At 39.7% G+C, this 22,071-nt stretch overlaps 1 protein-coding gene across 3 annotated transcripts; it reads left to right on the forward strand.

The window, feature by feature from the left end:
* Positions 1-1,319: 1,319 nt before the first annotated feature.
* GCFC2 (GC-rich sequence DNA-binding factor 2) lies at positions 1,320-21,510 on the forward strand. 3 transcript variants are annotated; one of them, XM_080616874.1, is made up of 18 exons: positions 1,320-1,764; positions 2,997-3,101; positions 4,562-4,723; positions 5,453-5,671; positions 6,686-6,771; positions 8,257-8,372; positions 10,189-10,375; positions 11,366-11,489; positions 12,908-12,986; positions 13,624-13,736; positions 14,480-14,679; positions 15,110-15,263; positions 15,535-15,656; positions 16,650-16,726; positions 17,489-17,555; positions 19,248-19,394; positions 19,752-19,876; positions 20,245-21,510. In XM_080616874.1, the coding sequence occupies exons 1-18, from the start codon at positions 1,386-1,388 to the stop codon at positions 20,357-20,359; spliced, it is 2,577 nt and encodes an 858-aa protein (XP_080473000.1). In that variant the 5' UTR covers positions 1,320-1,385; the 3' UTR covers positions 20,360-21,510. The 3 variants fall into 3 exon arrangements, with proteins under 3 accessions (XP_080473000.1, XP_080473002.1, XP_080473001.1); XM_080616876.1 differs by having other exon boundaries at positions 19,752-19,872; XM_080616875.1 differs by having other exon boundaries at positions 15,113-15,263.
* Positions 21,511-22,071: the final 561 nt, after the last annotated feature.

Genomic DNA, 22,071 nt, shown 5'->3' on the forward strand with positions numbered 1-22,071 from the left:
AGAACTACTTTATTTATTCACCAGGTTTTTTCAACCTTTTTCAGTGTAGAAGATGAATAATGCTTGGAAGATCAATGGTGCTTACTGAGTTGTTACAGGTTTTTAAGGCTCATTATTCATTGTATAGCCTTGGGCTTTATTTAATATATACCATTCAGAAGCAGTGCTGAACAGAAAAATATTTTAGTTGATTTTCTCTTGGGTTTTTATATTGTTTTTACTGTAATGGATGCTTTGCAAATGCAGCTCTTTCTTCAAAAGATTCCTGAGGCAGGTTAATATTAGCGTCTTCATTTTACAGATGAAGGACAGAAACATGGAACAGTTTCAGCAAGAACATTACAAACATTCTCTGTTTTGGATACTTCTCTTGGGACACAAAGGCCTTATTTGAAAGACGCGCTCTGCCTCGCTGTCATGGTTTCATTTGAAGCTGGATGTGCTTTCTTTCTGCATAGCCCATCATACATAACTCAAGTCAGCACTGCAGAAATCAAAGGCTGGCAAAAGCTACAGTGCAACTCCTCACTAAGCAAAGCGATTCAAGCCATCACACACCACCTTCCTTCTCTTCCCAGCCATATGCTCCCCTCCCCGTGCTCCTGATTCCCTTACCGAGCTAAGCCCAGAGAAAAGAAGAAAAATGTGTGATCAGTTTTTGAGAACAAGCTACAGAATGAGCCTTATACTTATAATAATGTATTATTAAAATATTTATTTATTATCAGTCTGTATTATTAATAATTCTAAATTATTTTATAATTATACATTAGTAGTTATATATTATTATTCATTCACATAGTGGCTTAAAACTGAAAAAGGGGAGATTTACATTAGATATTAGGAAGAAATTCTTCCCTGTGAGGGTGGTGAGGCGCTGGCACAGGTTGCCCAGAGAAGCCGTGGCTGCCCCATCCCTGGCAGCGTTCAAGGCCAGGCTGGACGGGCCTTAGAGCAATCTGGTCTAGTGGAAGGTGTTCTGCCCCGTGGCAGGGGGTTGGAACTGGATGAACTTTAAGGTTCCTTCCAACGCAAACCATTCTATGATTAAGTATAATAATTATAAAACCTTTATTTAGAAATGGTCATTATTAATTATAGTAATTATTGTCCCTGTCCCCAGCCTCCAAGCCCACACCGTGCACCACCTCCCGCCTCACTCCCTCATGACACCTGTCCCCGCCCACCCGGCGGGCCCTCGGCCGTTCAGCGCGGGATACGCCCCTCGCCCTCATTGGACAGCTGTTCCCGCGCCCCGCCCATGGACGCGGCTCTCCACCGTGGGGCGGGATTTGCTCGGGGGTGGGGGTGGCGCTTTGGGGTTTTCGTGCGTGCGCGTTGAGGACGAGGCGTGCTTGGGGTTGCGCGGCTGTGTGCCGGCCGTGATGTTCCGGCGACCCCCGCGTAACTTTCGCGGCCGGCGGCGTGCAGCTTCCAGCAGCAGTGAGGAGGAGCCCGAGCCCGCTGTCGCCCCGTCACCGGCCCCCGGCCCCAGCTCCTGCTCCGAGCCGGAAGCGGAGCCTGAGGAGGGCGAGGGAGGCCCCGGCAGCACCGCCGCGTCCCCGGAGGGGGCCAGGACGCCCGCGGCAGAGGGACCGTTACCCGGAGAGGGGCCGCAGCCCGCAGAGGAGCCGGAGGGCAGCCCCGGGGGCCGGGAGGAGGGCGGAAAGGCGGCAACGGTCCGAGGGCCGCGCGTCGCCGGAAGCGGGCCGGCGCGAGGGGGAAAGGTGCTGCTGAGTTTCGGTAGTGAGGAGGAGCCAGAAGGTAAGTGTCCGGCAGCGTCCTCCCATCCTAAGGGCCATCGAAGCCGCACCGGGCCGAGCCTCCGCGCCACGCGTTCGGTCCGCGGATCCCGAGGCGCCTGGCTGCTGGTGCGGGGAGCTGCGAGTCACCATTAAGCCTTTTTCTCTGTAAGCAAAAATAGGGATTCTGCGTCAGGGATAGGGCTGTTGTGGGGATTTATAAAAGAAACCCGTGTAAAAGTATTTTGAAAGATTATGTATGTTCGTGTGCTTTTGGCCGGGAAGCATTTGAGAGCTTCTTAGGGCTGGAGAAAACCAGAGAAAAGTGTTACAGACTCACATAATCCCAGGTTGGATCCCCTGGTCCAGCCTTTCTTGGTAAAACATGACCTGGACTGCATGTCCCAGCACCCTGCCAGCCAAATCTTTAAAGTGTCCAGTGCTGGGGAGTCCACCGCTACCCTGGAGAGATTATTCCAGTGGCTGATTGTTCTCATTGTGAACGTTTTTCCTCTAGTGTCCACTTGGCCTGTTATAAGGAGTAACTTGTGCCCATTACTCCATGTCTTTTCCATGTGACTGTGAAAAGGTAGTCTCCATCTTCCTTGTAGCCACCCTTTAAAACCTGGAACATGGTAATAAGCTGAGCCTTCTTTTCCCAAGGCTGACCAAACCCAGCTCTGTCAGTTCTGTAGTATGTGATTTTATAATTAGGATGCTTAATGATGAAGAAGTTTAAATAACTGAAGTTTAAATGTTTAATTTGCTCTTCTGGGCTGTTGCTTTTGCGGCTGGTGACACAGGGCAGGTCAGGGCAGCATACTGGAGTCACTTGGATGAGCACAGACTGCAAAGAAACAATTTCAGCAGTACAGTGTTGCTGTATTGAGGAGGCTGAGCTGCATAGTTTTAAATCAAGCGCTGGTGTTATCTTGAGCAATAAAGCCATGGAACTAAGTGCATTAGCTAGACTTAATGCAGCCAGAACTTCAAAAATATGCTGTGCGCACACAGAGAAGACACACAGTTTGGATGTAATACGTATGTGTATATATATAGAATAATAGAATACTTACGGTTGCAAAGGACCTTAAGATCTCTAGTTCCAACCCCCTGCTGTGGGCAGGGACACCTCACACTAAACTATGCCACCCCAGGCTTTGTCCAGCCTGGCCTTGAACACTGCCAGGGATGGATGCACATATACTGCTCTCTGTTAGTGTTACTCAGAATAATTTAATTTTATATAAATAGGTGAAGAATGCTTTAAAATTAAAAAGCCATCCTTCAATGAAGTAACCTTTAGAGTTCGAAAGGAAAGCCTGCTGCCTGCCCAGACAGAAACCGGAGAAAGCAAAAGTAAGTACTTCTTTCAGTTAAATATTTAATGGCATGCTTATATGAAGATGTATTAAAAAAATCAGTAAGTGAAGAGTGATGTACAAATACTGCTGTTAGATGTTTTTTACATGCTAATTGAGTCCAGGATTATAGTTACAATGTTACTTTAAATTTTAAAGGTTTAAAATTTTCATCTTTTTGTGCTGAAATTATTTTCCATATAACCTTGGTAAAAAGTATCAGAACTTGGAGGCTGTTCTTGAGAAGATTTGGTTATGCAGAACCCCTCTAGTACATCAGGGTTAATAAACGTCTGATAAATTGATGATGTCAGCACTATATCTTTCAAACTGTGGGGCAACTTTCCACTGCTTATTGCTGTCCAGTTGCAGTTAGATCTGAGTATTTTGTATTGAGAGAAAATGTAAGCTTAGTAAAAATTTGTTTAATAACACTTACAGTAAATCTTAAACTTCATGTTATTAAACTGTGTGCTGTTACAGCGTTTGAATACTTTCATTGTATGCAGTCAATAGCCTTGATTGTTCTGATAGTAGGTGTCATTGAGCTGTAGTAAGCTTCCTATTGAAATACTTGGGCTTTGTTTGTTTTAGAAACAAGTGTGTCTGGAAGTTCTCTTCCCCTCTATTCCCCTTTTGACATCTCTACCAAATCAAAGATATACCCTAATTGCTACTGTTAGATTAAAATAAATCAGGTTAAGAAATGTTTTAGCTCTGAGCAACCTGCTCTAGTGGAAGATGTTCCTGCCTGTGGCAGGGGGGGCTGGAACCAGATGATCTTTAAGGTCCCTTCCAACCCAAATCATTCTATGATTCTGTAATTCCCTTTGAGATTGTGCTTCAGATGAGATGGTAAATTTTCTTTGTAACTTCTCATAGAACTATACCTCATACCCTTACAAAATGTGACATGTTCTGTTGTTCAGTAATCTGATGATTTACTGAAGATGTAGTGACAAGCAAAGAGAAATCAATGTTTTTAAAGAATTGAAAGATAGTTGGAGGCAAAACAGTCATAAATAAACCTTTGTAGTTTAAATAAAGACTCCCTCATTTTTAACGCTTACAAAATAAATAAGGCAGTTTTTAAATACAGTTTATAAAATTAAGGGAGGTGAACCCAAATGTGCTATGAGCTATTAGGACATTAATCAGTTGTCATCTGGGAGCTGATACCATTGCTCTTGTGCATGTAAATGTGATCTGTGTCTCAGAATGACGTATCAGTTTAGGCCTATCATGGATGCTTGGATTCAAGACAAGAACTGGCTTGTAAATTACTGTCTTGGAATATCATAACATTGGACATGTTTTGATGAGGGCAAGTGGTGATAGATACATGATCAGTTTTTGCTGCAGCAAGGTGTAAATAGTTACTGGTAACCAGTCATGGCACATCAGTTTCCAGCAGCTGAAACTGAAATCATGAATCTTACTTTTTTACCCCTAATACAGAAATCTGTCCGTTGGAGCCTAGAGCTCGAAGCGTCAAAGGCCCTTGTGAAGAAAGGGAGGAGAAGGAGGATGAAAGTCATTCTTCACTAAGTGAGGACTACAACAGCTCAGATTCTGAAAATGACTCCAGCTCTTCACAGAGTCGGAAGGATCGATCACCAGGTTGATTTCCTGTTTTCCTGGTTTTTTTTGTGGTGTTTTTTTTTTTTTTTTTTTTTGGTTTTTTTTTTTTTTTTTTTTTTCTGTTTTTTAAGGAAGTTACTTAAAAAAAAACCCCAAAAAACCAAGAAAGTGTTTTTTTGTCTGAAGTACATGACAAGATGGGTGACATGAATCCTGCTCAGCTTAAAACATGTAATGTATAAGCATCTTGTTTGTCCTGACTCATAACTGCCCTTCTTCTGAAAGATAGTGGCAGTTTTTGGTTGCAGGTATTTGTTGTATTTCCATGTTAATTTTGGAAATGGATCAGTAATTGTTGGTTTCAATCATTGGTTTCAGAAGAAAGGCTGCGAAAAAATTCCTGTTTGGCAATGGTATAAGCTCCCTTCATAAGATTAAAATATAACCCACGTGTGCTGATTTGTAAACTTTTGATTCCTTAGTAACTCTGAGTTTTGTAGCCCTGATTTTTTTGGAGAGATGGGGAAAAAGGAGGACAGTCGAACAGCAATTCATTTAAAAGAAAAAGGTCTGAGCTTTGTTTTCACACTGAGAACCACTTTTCAAGGATGCATTTCCAGGTCCTTATGGAAAACACAGTGTAAACATCTTGTGTCCTATACTCAGAATTGTACGGTGATCCTGAACAGTGGTGGTTATTGACATTAGGAGTGGTACGGGGTGTTGGTTTTAGTCTTTTCCTTAGTTTTTTTTTTCTCTTCAATGCAGGTCACATCCCCAGTGCAGATTGTATTGAGGCTGCTCGGAGGAAACGTCAGATAGCTAGGACACAGGATGATTATCTTCCACTGGATGTTTCCAACAGTCATGAGGTCTCTCGGAGGAGAAAAGGCGGTGATTTAGAGAGTGAGGATGAGTCTGATACAGAGAATCTTGATTTTGTTCCTAAAATGAAAACTCTTGGGCAGAGGATAACGGAACACATGGGTGAGTTTGTACTGTTTCTCCTAGTGGTTGTGGCTTTGTTTTACTTATGTCTGAAATAGTGTGGGACTTGTCCAGTAAGGTTGTGCAGTGCAAGGCTTTGCCCCTCAGGGCCCTTGGCAAAATGCTGTACAGCTGGTATTTGAAGTTTCTATGGGACATTATCCTGGTTTAGGTCTTACTAATGTGGTGCAGGATGGTTTGAGACACATACAAGAAAATATTTTTTGGCCATATTGACTGCAAAAATAAAAAAACCCCACAAAACACAAACAAAAAAAAACACCAAAAAAACCCCCTTGTAGGAGTCACAGCATTTAATGTGAGTAAAATTGCTGTAAATCCTGCCTCCTGCATCTAGTCTGGTCTTCCAAGTGCTTTCCCTGCACTGACACCGTGATTGTTCTTGAAAAAGGGGAAAAAACCCCAAACAACACAGTCCTTCAGAAGTGAACAAACCTATTGCGCACAAAGCATATCTGGCATTTCCGTTGCTTTTGTCCTCTTACAGCTGCTTATAGTTTTGTTTATGAAGCACAGATTTACTTTATTATTTGAAGAAGGGTTATGAGGAATGCATAACTACAAGCTGATTCTGCAATTCTAATTAATGCTAATCAGATTTTTGTATCTATAGTAGAGTGTGTGTTTTGGAACAATCAAGGATTTGCTGTGCATAATGTCACTCGCTGTGTTGTAGTCTATACTTACACCTTATTTATGTGTATTATACATGGCTTTGCCTTCAGACATAAACCCAAGATGTTTGTGCTGCTCTTACTGCAGTAGTTGTCTGAGAAACAGTATGTTGAGGAAATTGATATTGGTGTAAACGCTACAAATCCAACTAGCTATTTCCAAGCCTTCCTTGCCTTTCAGTTTGGAAGTCCTCCATCTGCAGATTTTTCATCTGCTGTTTTTCGTGTGTAGTAGTGATGGGGAGATCCATTGTTGCTTTGGGAGGGGGGTGCAATACAGGACGTAATTATATCTATTAATGATTGTTTCAACTTTCAGTGTCTGAGGGTGATGAATCAAGTGAAGATGAAGCACAAATTAAGTGGGAAGTTCAGCAAATAAAGAAAGCCATTAAACTCTCTCAGGTGATGCATGCTTTTCTAACACCTGGAAGCTGCTTTTTGCTCATAGGTGGTAGAGCTTGTATGGAGTACTCCTGTGTCTCCTTCCTGTCATTTTGCTAGAGAGGATTTGGGGAAGTTATACACTGATTCTTCACGGAAAAGATGACTAGAAATATGGGAAGGCAATAATGAAAATCTGTAATCTCTGCATAGCTGTTTAGAAGTAGGGTATTGTTGCCTACATCAAAAGCCAGTACCTGTATGGAAGACTTTGAAAAGCAGAGAATAGAATTCTGAACGCTTGAAAGCAAAAGTATTCAAATAACAACAATGATAGTAAAGCAAAAATTATTCTTTTATTGTGCTAAATTCTTGTTGGGTGCAATCCAAGAGCTCTCTTCAGCAGTTCAGCAGAATTCTGTTTTCTTTCTTTTTTTTTTTTTTTTTCCTCTGGTAAATAATTGGCAAAAATAAACTCCGTATCTTCTGATGAGCTGGAAGTTTTGTTTCTGGCTTGAATCATTTACTCTGGGTCAGATTAGGAAAATCTGAATAACCAGTTCTTTATGTCTGAATAGACAGTTGTAGAAACTTTTGCCTCTTAAATGGGAGTAGTTAGAGGACTGAGAGAAAGTTATACCTTTCTGCTGCTGAATTCCAAATTCAGTATGGTTGGTGCTCTTAGGTCCTCATACTTGTTTCTGGAAAGCTTAATTTCTGCTGTTGAGAAAACCGCAACAATTTTTAGTAGTGGACCTTGTTCATTATAGACTTGCTTGCTTCAGTGGATTGTGTTTTGGCTAGATTTTAATATACAACCTTCCATGGGTTTAGAACAATGTCTTTTAATTCATAAGCTAAAACTCAGTGGAATCCTTCTTTAGTTATAATTACAGTGAAGCTGAGTTGTGAGTGAAAAATCTCTCTCTTGACCACAGGCTTTGTCAGAATGTAGCATTTATATTTATAGGGGGAGTGGAATCAGAAAGTTTGATATGAGAAAATAGACAAACAACTAATAAATGGCAAATAATTCATCATAAATATATTAAAAAGCTTTAAAAAAGCAAGATATAAATAAAATCAGGTACTGCCTTCACTACTTAGTTGTAGCTTATTTCCACATTCTATATTTAGAATTTTGATACTAGTTAAGTCTCAGTTGTCAGTGTAGAAGCATTATGCACTATTGAAAGCTACTAATATTTCAGGCCAAAACAGCAACTCAGGTGTACCCTAAATTATGGATTACTTTGTGCTGTTTATATGTATATGCACTATATGTGTTTATACAGCATATATATGCAGGGTTTTATACTTTGTTTTCTTTGCCTCTGTGTTGTGCTTTTCTGTACATTTTTCTGTACTTAATTTGATTATTGAAATACATATCTTTATATCATATGCCTTGTGTATTGGAATGATACATCATGTTGATCTGGAAAGCTGCAGAGGGAAAACTCGTATAAGTTATATATTAAAAATTAACACTTAAAATTCTTGTAGGAAACTTATGACGATACTTCCCTGTATGAATCACAATCAGCTAAGGCAAAGTTTGATCCCTCTGTTTCTCTGCCACCTGTGAACTTGGAAATTGTGAAGAAGCGACTGACCGAAAGGTAAATCCTGCTCTTACGAGCTTAACTTTTGAGTTCTCTTGAGTTTTTGTCACAGAATGGGAGATACGGGTTTGAAGTTTTATTCTTTTCCAGGATATTTGAGGATTTTTGGGTTGTTTCATGTGTAGTAACTCCTGTTATGATGTCTAGTAGATTTTTAAGTGGCAATGATTTGTCCCTGCCCATGGTAGGGAGGTTGGAACTAGATAATTTTAAGGTCCTTTCCAACTCTATGTATTCTATGATTCTGTGATTTGTTTTAGGGGAGCATTAAGAGTATTTTATCAACTAGAACTTGGAGAGTAAATTGATTTAAATGGCAGCAGCTTTTTATGCTTTCTAGTAGTATTTGACAGAAGCATTGGTTCAATGTTATGTTTGCCCAGCAAGCAAAACTTCAACTGGGGCAGGTGGAGCTGACAATCCTAGCACCCTTACAGTGGCTCTTACACCAGTATTTCCTAAAAGCAGCAGTAAACTCTGTACAGCCTGTTTAGGCAAACTAGAACCTTTCTTGATATTTCTCTTTAGTTGGGAGCCAGGCTGTGACTTTTCTTTAGCAGCTCAGCTGCTGTATGGGCAGCTGAAGCATCCTGGAATGGAGGTTGGAACCTCCCAGAGGGTGTGTGAGAAGGACAGTTGCAATCAGACATCCCAGGGTAAGCCATCGCCTGCCATCTCTCAGAGCATCAGGAAGCAGCTGCTCAGATAAGTTTAGACAAGTAATGTTATACAGCTGAAATATAAATAGCTGCTATGAACTTGCACTGTGCTCTCTCTGTATATGCTTTGCTTTCTACAGACCATCACTGACCTGCTTGTTTAAAAATTTGTAACTAAATTGGACTAAATATTTTTGTGGAATTTTCTTATGCTTTCTTTGCCGTAATCACCTGAAAGGAATTGAGTTAAATGAAGTAGAAATTTTGGTACAGAATCAAGTAAGAAAAATAAGAATAAAGCTACCAAGAGTGGGAAACCCATCTGGCAAATAGCAAGAAGTGGAGGGGGGACCCGTTTAACGTAAGCTTTGTAGATCTGTTTAACATGGTAAATGCTGAAATAGTTGAGTATTTTTAATTGTAGCAAGGTAGAGAACAGTAGTGTAGTTCAGTTATCTTTGTTGAAAAGTGTTCCCTGCTTCAGGGAAGTGAAGTAAGTTGTGGTCTGTTTCTTGATTCTGTTACAGGCTTGCTCAAGTTGAGCAAACACTTGGGATATGTGAGGAGGGAAGGGGGAAGAAAAATAGGAAGCGGAGTTGTGATACATATAAATGTTCCTGTCTACTAGAGCTATAGATACAGGTTCCTGGGTTTTATCAACTACTTGCAGCAGGAGTCCTCAGTTGGTTTGTATTTAGTAGCAAGCACATGGTGAATGCTGATAGATACTGCTATCCATGCAACTTATACTGAACTGGTGTTATGGACATGCTGACATGAGCTGTAGTTTCTTCAGATTACATTGGGTAAAATCCAATTAATGTGATGCCATGAAATTTGGCTTTTTATGGTTTTAGGATGTATGGTACATTGAGCAATCTAGGTAAGATATCAGGTAAAATATCTAGGTAAAAATCTAGGTCAAATATCAAAACTAGCACCACATAAATGGTGTTTGAATCTTCAAACTATGATGCTTGTCCAGCCCCATACTTCTGAAAATGCTGGCATGCGTAAATCTTCCGGCGCTGCTTATGTGCAAGTACTAGCACAGGCAAAGATTTTTATATGTGATTATAATGGAAAAAATGTTTAGAAATGCATCAGCTGTTACCTTGGCAATAGTTTAGTTTTCTGTGTTTCTCTTCTCTTAGGATAACATCACTACAGAATGTGCACCGTGCCCACCAGAGGGAGTATGAGAAATACAAGGAGGACATTGAGAGTTCCAAGGTGACTGTCCAGGTGCTAGAGAAGTCTTCAGATGCAGCTCTGAATTACAAATTCTACAGGTCCATGAAAACATATGTGGAAAACTTGATAAACTGTTTGAATGAAAAAGTATGTATTTTTTCCTCCCTTCTTTTTTTTTTTTTTTTTATCCAGATGATAAAGATGCATTCTGTCAATGAAAGATGAGGGGGGTTTGTTTGGAAATGGAGGGATACCATCCAGTTAAAAATCAGTTCTGTCAGAAATTTTAATGTAACAGGAAACAAAATAGCAGGAAAACTATCAACCTTCACCTGAAGTGATGATCAAGCTAGTATAGGTATGTTTGCTTGAGCTGTGGTCTCAGCTAGGTTCTGTTGGATGAAAACAAAATGTTATTGGAGGGAGTTTTCTGCAGGTCTAGTAATGAGAGTGCACTGAAGTTGCATGAGAGGTGGCATTTAAGTTCACTTTTGGGATCTCAGAATGTTTTTACTCAGGGTTATGTAACAGAGGTGGTAAGGATTTTGTGTTGGGTTCAAGTTGGGATTGAGTTAGCGGAGCTATGTGAGAATTTGTGGACATTATTGTCTGCAACTGCCTTGTGATCTGCAAGCTTTGTGTATTTAAAAAGGTGAAGGTTCGGAGAAGGGGAAGAGCCATCTGAGGTTTGGCCTCAGTGAAAGTAAACTGCTCTTATCCTCTACAGACTGTGCTACCACATCTAATTTATTTCACTTTGTTGCATTGCAGTTGTGAATTTCTGTATGTAACTTTAAAGAAGAAAAAAAATTAGTTTAATAAGTACGTTTTCTGTAATGGCTGGTGGCTCAAAGGCAAACTGAAAGCAAACAAAGCACACCAATTATATTGTCCTGTTGAAGCCTTTTATAGGAAGTCTTAGGTAGTCCTGTGGTGAGCAACTGACATTTAGTTTGTGCTTTTTCAGCCTTATAAAAAAGCCTGCAAAACTCCAATGACCAGGAACTTATTTTTAATCTATGACAGTTTGGTTCTAATTTCACAGCTATACTGAAAAGCCATAGAAACGGTTGGGTTTTTCCATTCTTTTGGGATTTTAATTAATTGAAAACCTGATTAGAATTTATTATATTTCAGCTGAAATCCATTAATGAGCTAGAATTGGCTGTACATGTACTTCTTCAGCAACGAGCCATGAGAGTATTGAAACGAAGGCAAGATGAACTGAAAGATGAATCTGCTTATATTCAGCATCTGACAAGTTAGTATGAAGTTAAAAGTTATTTTCTTGTTGAAACATTTACTCTTTGAGCAGAAGCTCTGCAGTTCCTTTTTTACTCTTATCTGCTTTTTCCTTTCCATTGTCTGTAGGTGTGTTCAACTGAGGTGAAAAGTAGGGTGTTCACTTGCAGCACCACTTCTACATGAGACCATCTTTAAGGCTATTTGTGCTCAGAATTGAGATTCCATATTAGGTGACATGTGAAGAGAAGGGCATAAAGAAAAAAGCACCTTTGTGTTTTATCTAAAACAAAATGGTGTTTTTCAGTCACTGTATAAAAAATTATTGCAGTTACCTCACTTTCTTCCCACACCAATGTATTGTTTGTATGCCATATGAATCTCTAGCTGCTGCTATTTAGAAATACCCAACCAAACATCCAAAACCAAACCCTTTAAAACTGCTTAGTCAAAAAGCAGTATGCTTGGAGATGCTGGGAACAGATGGAGGCCAGATGCACCAGTTCCTGGTAACTGCTGATCATATGGGTTCAGTTTTCTCACTACACAGGATAAACTGCTGATTAGTGGAAGCTAGCAGCCTGTATGATTTTGTAAAATGGTGTAGCAAGCTGACAGCAGGTGTTAAGAAGAAAAGGGTAGTGCCATAATAAGTTGGCATTAAAATGATTTTACTTCTAACTCATTACAAATGAGACTGGACTTGCATGTTTAATAGCACTTTTAATTGGTTTTTATGGTCCTAGTTGTATTTAGTATAGTAGAAAGGCTGTTTTGTCATAAATAATACTTCCGTAGTAGTAGTACACTTGTTTTGGCATGTTGTGCACATACCAGCTAGCTAATAGGGCTACAAATGAATGGCCAAAATAGAGAATGCTTCTAGTTTCTAATTCTGTGTTAGACTCAAGATTCAGAATAAGGGTAGTTGGGGTCAGTTACCACTCAGATAACAGGAGACAGTGGGGGCTGACTAGTCTTGAAATCTAAATGCAGTGATTTTTGAATAGTGTAAATCAGGGATTTAACTTCCATTACAGTGTTGGAACTGGAGCTCAAAAGTTACTGTAATTTATTACATGGTTTCATTTTTGAACTACAGGATGAAGGTAGACCTCTATGCTTGCCTTTCACGCTACTAAGAACATATCATGGAAGACACTAAGTTCTTTTTCCAGGATTAGTAAGCAGTGAGGGTTGTCTGGAATGTCATGAAACTCACCTTTTCATCAACTGCTATAAGGAAACGATCACATCTGACTATATGCAGTTAAAAATAATACTTACTGTGCATTGCTCTGGAGATTAGGTTTGACTTTAATTTGCCTATTTTCCAAATGAAGAACAATAGGAGGAGAATCTGTTTTTCCTGACTGAAAAAATAGAAACTTTAAAATCAAACCATTTTATTTTTGTATGTTTTTGTTTTCTGAATAGGTGGGAATGACAAACTTGGTAATGATGGATTAAAAGGTCATAAGAAGACACAGCTTCTGGAAATGTGTGAGCGTCGAAGGTAGCTATTACATATAGGTGCACTTAACTCTGATTTAATGTACTGTGCACTGGCTTCCTGTCACGTACTCAGTGATGAGTGTAAACCTGTAGGATTACTAAATGAGATAACACAAAAAAATACATACTTGCTTTCCAAAACTTGAAGTACTTGGAAACCATCTCTCTGTTAATATCATTCTGTTCATTTTGATTTGAATCTGAATGCTTATAGATCTTGTTATTTTAAATTAACAAGTCTTAAGTGAGGAAAAACTATATGAGGGGAGCTTTAATAAATAATATTATGACTTTCTACAGAAATATATATTTGTATTATTGTATAGATAGCAAAAATAGGTGGTATTGTTGCTGCTGGGAGTTGATGGCGAGTGAAAGCAAAGCGACGTCTACACTCTCATCAGTATAGGTCAGTTACTACATTTTTTTTATAACGACTGTGTTCAGGGATTGGTACCAACTCTTTAAGTATTGGGAGTTTTTAAAGTTTTACAGTTGCATTGGTGCCTCAACTCATAACTGTACTTTGAAGCAGAAAGAACCTTGGAATTCCCTATTATATGATTCTATTATAATTTTAATGGATTTTCTACATACACTGGAGAGGGTCGCTCACCTGAGTTCATTACAAAATACAGGACTTGCAGACGGCAAGCGAGAGAGTGTTCAGGAGAAGCGGATCATCATGAAGGCATGTCAAGTGATGATGAGCTGACTCCAGCAGAGATTAATGAATTCCAGAAGAGCAAAGGTTAGTGACTGTCTCAATGTCCAAGAACAAAATCTCTTTGATATATTTTTTTTTAATGATTTTAGGAAAGATAAAGAGACAAATAATTCAAGGTAAAGGAATACTTTGAGTTACATATTCCTGGTTGCACACTGTAGGAAAGAAATGCACTCTTGACAGTTCTGACTAATGGCTCAGGAAGAATAGGTGCATTTGGGTGTAGATTTCTTTTGGTATGACTTGTGGTGGTGGCATTACACATGACTGGTTGAACTAGAAGTAAGCTGTTTTAGATCATGCCAGAGCTAATCTGTCAGTACTCAATGTGATGCTACAATGTGTTTTGTATAATCAATTTGTTTCCTGAAGACAGAGTGAATGAAAGGTTGGTGTTCTAGTTATCTTAAATAAATGGATGAGGGGGAGCAGGGAAAGGCATAATACGCTTTTTCCAGATAACCCCAGAAGTATTTGCATGTTTCAAATTTTATCAGTGTTGTAAAGTTTGAAACGTTGTTGTGTAAGTCTGTGGAGTAGATCATGAAGAAACTTGCCCTTTTTTGGTCTTCTGACAGTATCTTTTATGAAACTGGGATTTCCAATGAGCCAGTTTTAAAACCCATTTCAGTAGCAGATGTGTCAAAGATAAATGACAAATATCATACAGATATTTCTCATGTCCTATAGATGCATAAACTCTTCAGCTTATACTTCAATAAGTTCTGTGATTGTTTCTTTTTATTCCCAATGAATATTATCCATAGATAACGTTTTAGAGGATAGTAGGAAGGTCTTTGAAGATGTACATGCAGATTTTTGTGACATCAGAAAAATCCTGTTGAAATTCCAGGAATGGAAAGAGAAGCTTCCTGACTCTTACTGTGATGCTTACATCAGTTTCTGCCTGCCTAAGCTATTAAATCCATTGATCAGAGTTCAGTTAATGAATTGGAATCCTCTTGAGGTAGGTGCACCAGCTGACTTTGTTTTCTGCAAAAATTGTACATGTGTTTGTGTATTAATACACAATACGAAAAATCAAGGTGTTTTTTCTATACGTAGCATGGTGCATTAGAAATGAATAGAAAGATACTGTGTTGGTCTCAGAAATTGAAGCATGTGGTTGGAGTCTTCTTAACCTTCTCCTTTCCCTTTACATCCAGACCCTTTTGCAATGCCCCATATAAAAAGAATTCTTCTCTTGAGTTGTTTGAAGACACTTTAGAATTCCCACCTTTAAATTTCATCTTTAAGTGTAGTTTTACTGATTTGCCATTTTGGCCTGGTCAGTGAAGAGGGTGGATCTGAAATTAAGTGGGAATCTCTGGTATCATTGGATGGAGCTTTTCTTTTAAGCCTGACAAAGTGAAAAACTAACAGGAATGGTCTTTCAGCAGAATTTTGCAGAGTTGGAAGAGATGCCCTGGTTCAAAGCTATAGAAGAATTCAGCGGTGCCAAAGCTGTATCAGAATCAAAAAGGGATGATGATCCTGATCAAGAAGTTTTGCCTAGGGTGATTGAAAAAACTATTCTTCCAAAAATTGCAGGTATAGTGAGATTGTCTTGAAAGTGTTCATTGAGTTAGGCAATCAAACCTTAAATAAAAGCAATAGCTTTCAAATAATGTTAGTTATGTAATGGTGCTCCAAGATGCAATGATTCCATAGCCTCACTCTTGGGGACTAAAGTAACCACTTTGTGAGATCAGTGAGGGTGGCTTAGCTTTTTACGTGTTTGCTTCTATTACGTTGCGGTGCCTTGAACTAGAGCGGATACGTACTTGCATATTGTGATTGAAATGAATTTCCTTATTTTCAGCATTTGTGGAGAGTGTGTGGGATCCTTTATCTACTTCACAGACAAAGAATCTTGTACAGCTTTGCAACAACATCTTTGTAAAACAAGTCCTTTCAAGAAATAAGCGCAGTCAAGCAAGAGAGGTAAAAAAAAAAAGCTCTTCATCCACTGTGTGTGCTCTTAGGAGCACTGTCCTGAAGTTGTTTGGTTCTGATTACTTGTTTGCTTTGACAAGATTTAACAGATAAACTTTCAACTCTCTAATGCTGTCCTTATTGAAGGTGGTGGGAGATGGGACGGTCTTAAGGCAGAAATAGCTCCTGTTCTAGAAAAATTCTGCCTGTACCTACCAAGAAGCTGATTATACATCTAATCTTGCTTCACTGCAGTGGCGCTGGTTAGAATTTACGTTTGCATTTAATTATCTTTCCAAGTTTGAGCTTTACATGCTCATAATGCTTCAGTGGTCAACTCCTTAAGCTTTTACTTATAAAGTAGCTATAGAATTTTAAAACTTGAAAATCCCTAAAGGTTAATTATTTCACTAGGAGAAAGGCTGCTTTGTAATCTTGGCAATCTTTTAATAATTACTTTTATACCCATAGTTACTCTAGCATGCCCTTCTTCAGTCTGATTCCAGTTTTACTCTGATATAAATCTGGAGGTGTATCTAGTATAAAACTGGTGAAACAGAATGGATGTTTAGGCCCTGAATATGAAAAGAAGTATTTTAAGAAAATCTTTATCCCTTCTGAGCCTTCCAAAGGTGCTGATTTGAAACCATGACTTGAAGTCAAGTGGTACAGTTGATCTTAGCTAAGATATCTTAGCTAAGTTGTACAGAAGGTAAACTAAACTTTAAAAAAAGGTAGGTGGCAATCTAAGGCACCTGAAACCATGTTGCCTAAAAATACATCCTAACCTAGTGATTAAATACACTAGGTTAACCCTATAGGTATAGCTGTGATTTGTCTACTCTTTTTAATATATTACTTTTCAGTGTGTTTTATATACAAGTGGCAGCTGTACTTATCTGTAACACTGCACTTCTAGATGAACAAAATAACCAATGAAGTTGTTACAAATGGAAGACGAAGTCTTTCTTGTGAGACACATTAATAATTCTTTTTTAATAGGATTTGATGAATGTGGTCGTCCTAAGAATGAAGAAATCTGTAGAGGAAGATGTCTTTATTCCTCTGTATCCTAAAAGGTAAGCTGACTCTGGGAATCTTTTGAAAAAATACAAGTTTAATTCCTCTACCCTTCTCCTGCACAGCTATAGATGAAATATTGTAAACATTCATTAATAGCTCTGGAACAAACGTGCCTTCTACTGTTTTATTACGGGAGAGGTTATGAAGCCTTTGTCCTCTTCATGAACCCTTTCTAAAAGGGTAACCCCACTGACTTAATGCTTTTTTTTGCTCTTGTAACTGAAAGCTTTTCAATATATGAGATGTACAGTCTGGTTTTAGCATAGCAGTTTATGTCTGAGGGCCTGTCTTAGCCCAGGTTGTCTGGTGGTGTGTACCTGTGTCCCCTGAATTCCTCCTCTTGTTCCAAAAATAGGGTTTTTATCATGGATGCTTATTTCTGGGCATTATTTCAAAGATGGGAGTAAGTAAGAGTCTGGGAGATGTGGGGTTAAGATACAACTATGAGAGAAGCTTTGCTAAAGATGGGGTAGGATGTTTGGTTCTAAGCAGTTCTGTTTTGATACATATCCATAAAATGCAGACACAGGTTTTTCCAAATGGTAATTCTATTGGAAGTTAATTCATAGTAGTGGTATTACAATGGATTCAAATTGGCAGCTGTTTCCCTAGACATTTATTCTGGTTGTGGCTGTCACTGCTGAAACAATTCCAGAATTAATGTTCACCAGTATCTAAGAGATCAATTGTCTGTTTATCTTCCTTTAGAAAACAAACAAAAACTCCTGTTATCTTTTTTTCCTTCTTTCCATGACCAGCACTATGGAAGACAGGTCATCACCACATTCAAAGTTTCGAGACAGGCGGTTTTGGTCAGCTGCTAAGGTAGAGAAAATACATCTTTTTTTTTTTTTGTTTTGTTTTTTTTTTTCTTTGCAATTCATTTTATTGAAACAAAATTTTCCAGTCAGTCAGAAGATGCATCTTCGCTCAAGTCTGCCTCCTGAGTCGTTGGCCTTGCACATCATTGGTCCTGCCTGACCAATTTGGTGGCTTTCTGTGATGGGGCTATGAAACTGATGGACAGGGGCAGAGCAGTTGATGTCATCTAACTGGACTTGTGCAAAGCGCTCAACACTGTCCCACATGACATCCTTGTCTCTGAATTGGAGAGACATCAATTTGATGGGTGGACCACTCAGTGGATAAAGAATTGGCTGGATGGCCGCACGCAAAGAGTTGTGGTCAATGGCTCAATGTCCGACTGGAGATCGGTAACGAGTGGTGTCCCTCAGGGATCGGTGTTGGGACCAGTCTTGTTCAACATCTTTGTCGGTGACATGGACAGTGGGATTGAGTGCGCCCTCAGCAAGTTTGCCGATGACACCAAGCTGTGTGGTTCGGTTGATACGCTGGAGGGAAGGGATGCCATCCAGAGGGACCTTGACACGCTTGTGAGGTGGGCTGATGCCAACCTGATGAAGTTTAACCGTGCCAAGTGCAAGGTCCTACACTTGGGTTAGAGCAATCCCAGGCACAGCTACAGGTTGGGCAGAGAAGAGATTCAGAGCAGCCCTGAGGAGAAGGACTTGGGGGTGTTGGTCAATGAGAAAATGAACATGAGCCAGCTTCCATGTGCGCTCGCAGCCCAGAAATCCAACCATATCCTGGGCTGCATCAAGAGGAGCGTGACCAGCAGGTCAAAGGAGGTGATCCTGCCCCTCTACTCTGCTCTCGTGAGACCTCACTTGGAGTATTGTGTGCAGTTCTGATGTCCTCAACATAAAAAGGACATGGAACTGTTGGAACAAGCCCATAGGAGGGCCACGAGGATGATCAGGGGAGTGGAGCACCTCCCGTATGGAGACAGGCTGAGAAAGTTGGGGCTGTTCAGCCTGGAGAAAAGAAGGCTGCATGGAGACCTCATAGCAGCCTTCCAGTATCTGAAGGGGGCCTACAAGGATGCTGGGGAGGGACTCTTCATCAGGAAGTGTAGAGACAGGACAAGGGGTAATGGGTTCAAACTTAAACAGGGGAAGTTTAGATTGGATCTAAGGAAGAAATTCTTTACTGAGAGGGTGGTGAGCCACTGGAATGGGTTGCCCAGGGAGGTTGTGAATGCTCCATCCTTGGCAGTGTTCAAGGCCAGGCTGGATGAGGCCTTGGGTTGCAAGGTTTAGTGTGAGTGTCCCTGCCCATGGCAGGGGGGTCGGAATTGATGATCTTAAGGTCCTTTCCAACCCTAACCATTTTATGATTCTGTTAGGGTGTGGATAACCATTGTGTTTCTCAGGAAGGTGTGTTCTTGGGCTTTAAACTGAATGAGGGGAGATTTGGATTAGAGTTAAAGAAAAAATGTTCAATATGAGGGTGATGACGCACTGGAACAGGTTGCCCAGAGAACCTGTGGGTGCCTCATCCCTGACAGTGTTCAAGGCCAGGTTGGATGGGGCTTAGAGCAACCTGGTCTAACGAAGGGACATAACATTATCTTTATCTTACACAGAACTTGTGATACTGTGTTTAAGCACACTTCCAGCCACCCGCTATACATTCTCTGTTTCTTCATTACTGCAGCTGCTCTTCAATGTTCTTCTTTGGGATGGAATTGTACAGGAAGATACCATCCGTGATTTGGGACTATGCAAGTTGCTGAATCGTTACCTTCTTCTGAACCTCTTAAACACACCACCAGGGCCTGATAATATAGTAAAGTGTCATAAGGTAAAAGATTACTTGTACATTGGAGGGAGGGTTTAAGCTAAAAGCTTTTATTTTGTTGTTTTTATGAAGAGTGGTTGAAACTGAAGAGGGAATATTTAAAGATTTTAAAATTTAAACATAATTTAAAATTTGTCTTAATTTTTTTTTTTAATGACCTTGGTGCATAAAAGCATTTTAGAGCAAATATTGGTCCACAGGTTCTTATGAATAACTCCTAGTAGGGATAATCAATCTTGGTTTCAAAGAAAAAACACATGCTCCTGATAATAACCGAATGTGCCAGAAGATTCCTGTCAGAGGTGATGGGACTTCATTATATTGAAAGATTTTCTTCTTAAAAACTTCTGGTGTGAGCAGGTGGTTGCGTGTCTCCCAGAAAGGTGGTTCCAAGATCTTGAAAGTGGGTCAACCCTCCCTGAATTACAGAACTTCTGCCAGTACTTGCTCCAATGCGCCCGTACACTGCACAAGAATAACCGCAGGTAATAGATAAGGCTTTCCTGGGGATTCTGGCACTTCCTTGAATAATTTATGTTAAATACTTCTTTAAGTACCTTAAGCCTCATGTATTTGACACTTTCAAGGTTGTTTTCATTGCGTATATTCTATAGACATAAAACAAAAGATGAGGTTAGAATGTAAAGCAGTGCTTCTGCAGTTCTAGTTTAATTGACAGTTTGAGCTGCCAATGTTGGGTACTGTTAGTGATCAGGGTAGCCAAGGTCACTTGATGACAAGCAGCTGAGGATAGATATCTTACTCTTTTTTTTAAGATGAATAAACATAAAATGTGCTTAAGGCAGGCACATGGAAGTGCTGCAATATAATATTTTCTTGGGTTTTTTTGTAGTGATGAAACAAAAGAAGTCCTCTTCTTGCTGGTGAAGGTCAAAGCTCTGGATGTTGTTGAAGGCTTCACTGAAGAGTGTAAACTTGAACACCTGAAGTCGATGATTGGGAAATAGAAAATTTTGAAGGCCCAATACTGCAATAAGCCTGCTAGTTACACTAAACCAGCTCTAATATGAAATTTAATTAGTGAATCCTGCCCACTCAAAGATGCAGTGGTAATTGGTCTGTTAAATACTTGAGGTCTCTTTTCCAAGTGTCTTCTACTGCCATCTACTCCTAGGTTAAGAAGTCCTTTTACAGGTTACAGTTGTCAAAGTAAAGTGATGTTTTGGGCATTCTAAGATTATGACAATGTTTTATTGCTTTATCCTTTTTGGAAGGATTCCTGGAAAGAGAAGAAAGTGCCTGTACAATTTGTCACTGCTCACCAGTATTCAACTTCACAAGCTATTTTCAGTATTAATGGCTAAATACCACTCTGACTTGGCACCAGTAAGCTCTTCTAACTTGTGGTCCATAGTGATTTTGGGTGATGTCGAGCCATCCCTGGTGAAATAGAATTTGTCATGTTGCAGGGGTTTTGACCGTAACACAGAAACAAGCAAAATCAGTGGGCAGTGAGGAGTGTGATGGTAAATGTGGCTTCAGTGAGGGAAAAACTTGCAGAAGAGAACACCTGGGGAAGAGCAAACACATTGTGAAGACAGCATCTGATAGGTGTGGTCTTGTGCTAGAGTGGTACAGACAGAGATGGTGTGCCCACAGGCAGAGCTGTTGGATGTCCTGTTCTGTCAGGCTTTTAATTACAGACACCTCGATGACAAGCACAGGAACCAAGTCAGTTAGTTTCTAGTAACTGAAGCTCTAGGAAGGTCTTCTTTTTGGTTCCCAGCAAGATCTATTGCCCCTTAGTTCATCATACCATGATTAGATTTCTAATGTTAACTTTGTATATTTGCACTGAATATTGTTAGATAATAAGAAGGATGCTTTATTGTAGAAACTGTGTAGTGCATCACAGACTGTGTGTTTACTTGTGACTATTTCTCCATAGTCTTCTGGGACTAGAATTTTAATTCTTACAGCCTTAATCCCTGTGATTTCTTTTGTATTTTTTTTTTAAAGTTAAAAATGTATTTTTGTAAAAAATTTTACCTGTAAATAGTTTTGATCAGTGTTACAGACAAGGTGATTTTTAAAATGTATTATTTTGAAAATGAAGTAAAATATATTTTGCTGTGTTAATGACTCCTACAATTCAGTTCTTCAGCATGTGACAGAAATGTTATTAGAAGCATGAAAAAAACCTCAGGCACCATTAGTCTTCATTACCTCTAGGAGTTATGAGCTGATGTTCCACATCCTGCTTTCTAGTAATGGTGAATTTCTGTTGCTTTTCCTCTCAGAATGCCAACAAAATTCCAATAGGTCATCAGCAACCCCCACCAGCTCCTGACCTCACTGCTTATCTTGTTCTTGTCTCATCCCAGCTGTCTCTCCTGAAGCAACCAGCCTTGTGCTATTGTGATAGAACATCTATCACATTTTCATAATTTAGCTGTGTAGGTGGTTCTTTCTGGAAGAAAGATCCTGTGCAATGACTTGTAAGCACAGGAACACAGTTTACACTGAGCTTGGAACCCGTGTGTTTCTGCTATGGATGTATAATTTTGTGAAACCAGCTGTCCCAGTACTGAGAACCTGTTCTGACACTCTGTGAGCATTTATCTTGAACCTTACACTAACTCACATGATTTAGCTTAAACAGCATCTGGTTCAGTTCTTCAGAACTTGTTTCAGAGCATTTGTATTTGCTGGTTTGTTG

Source organism: Psittacula echo (genome assembly GCF_963264785.1).
Source record: "Psittacula echo genome assembly, chromosome: 4".
Lineage (NCBI taxonomy): Eukaryota > Metazoa > Chordata > Aves > Psittaciformes > Psittacidae > Psittacula > Psittacula echo.

Bases quoted from the DNA above. Each gene is read 5' to 3' on its own strand.
- GCFC2 (XM_080616874.1), top strand. From the start codon at position 1,386: ATGTTCCGGCGACCCCCGCGTAACTTTCGCGGCCGGCGGCGTGCAGCT. The intron at 13,737-14,479 runs GTTAGTGACTGT...TATTATCCATAG, and splicing joins TGAATTCCAGAAGAGCAAAG to ATAACGTTTTAGAGGATAGT. The intron at 16,727-17,488 runs GTAAGCTGACTC...TTCCATGACCAG, and splicing joins ATTCCTCTGTATCCTAAAAG to CACTATGGAAGACAGGTCAT.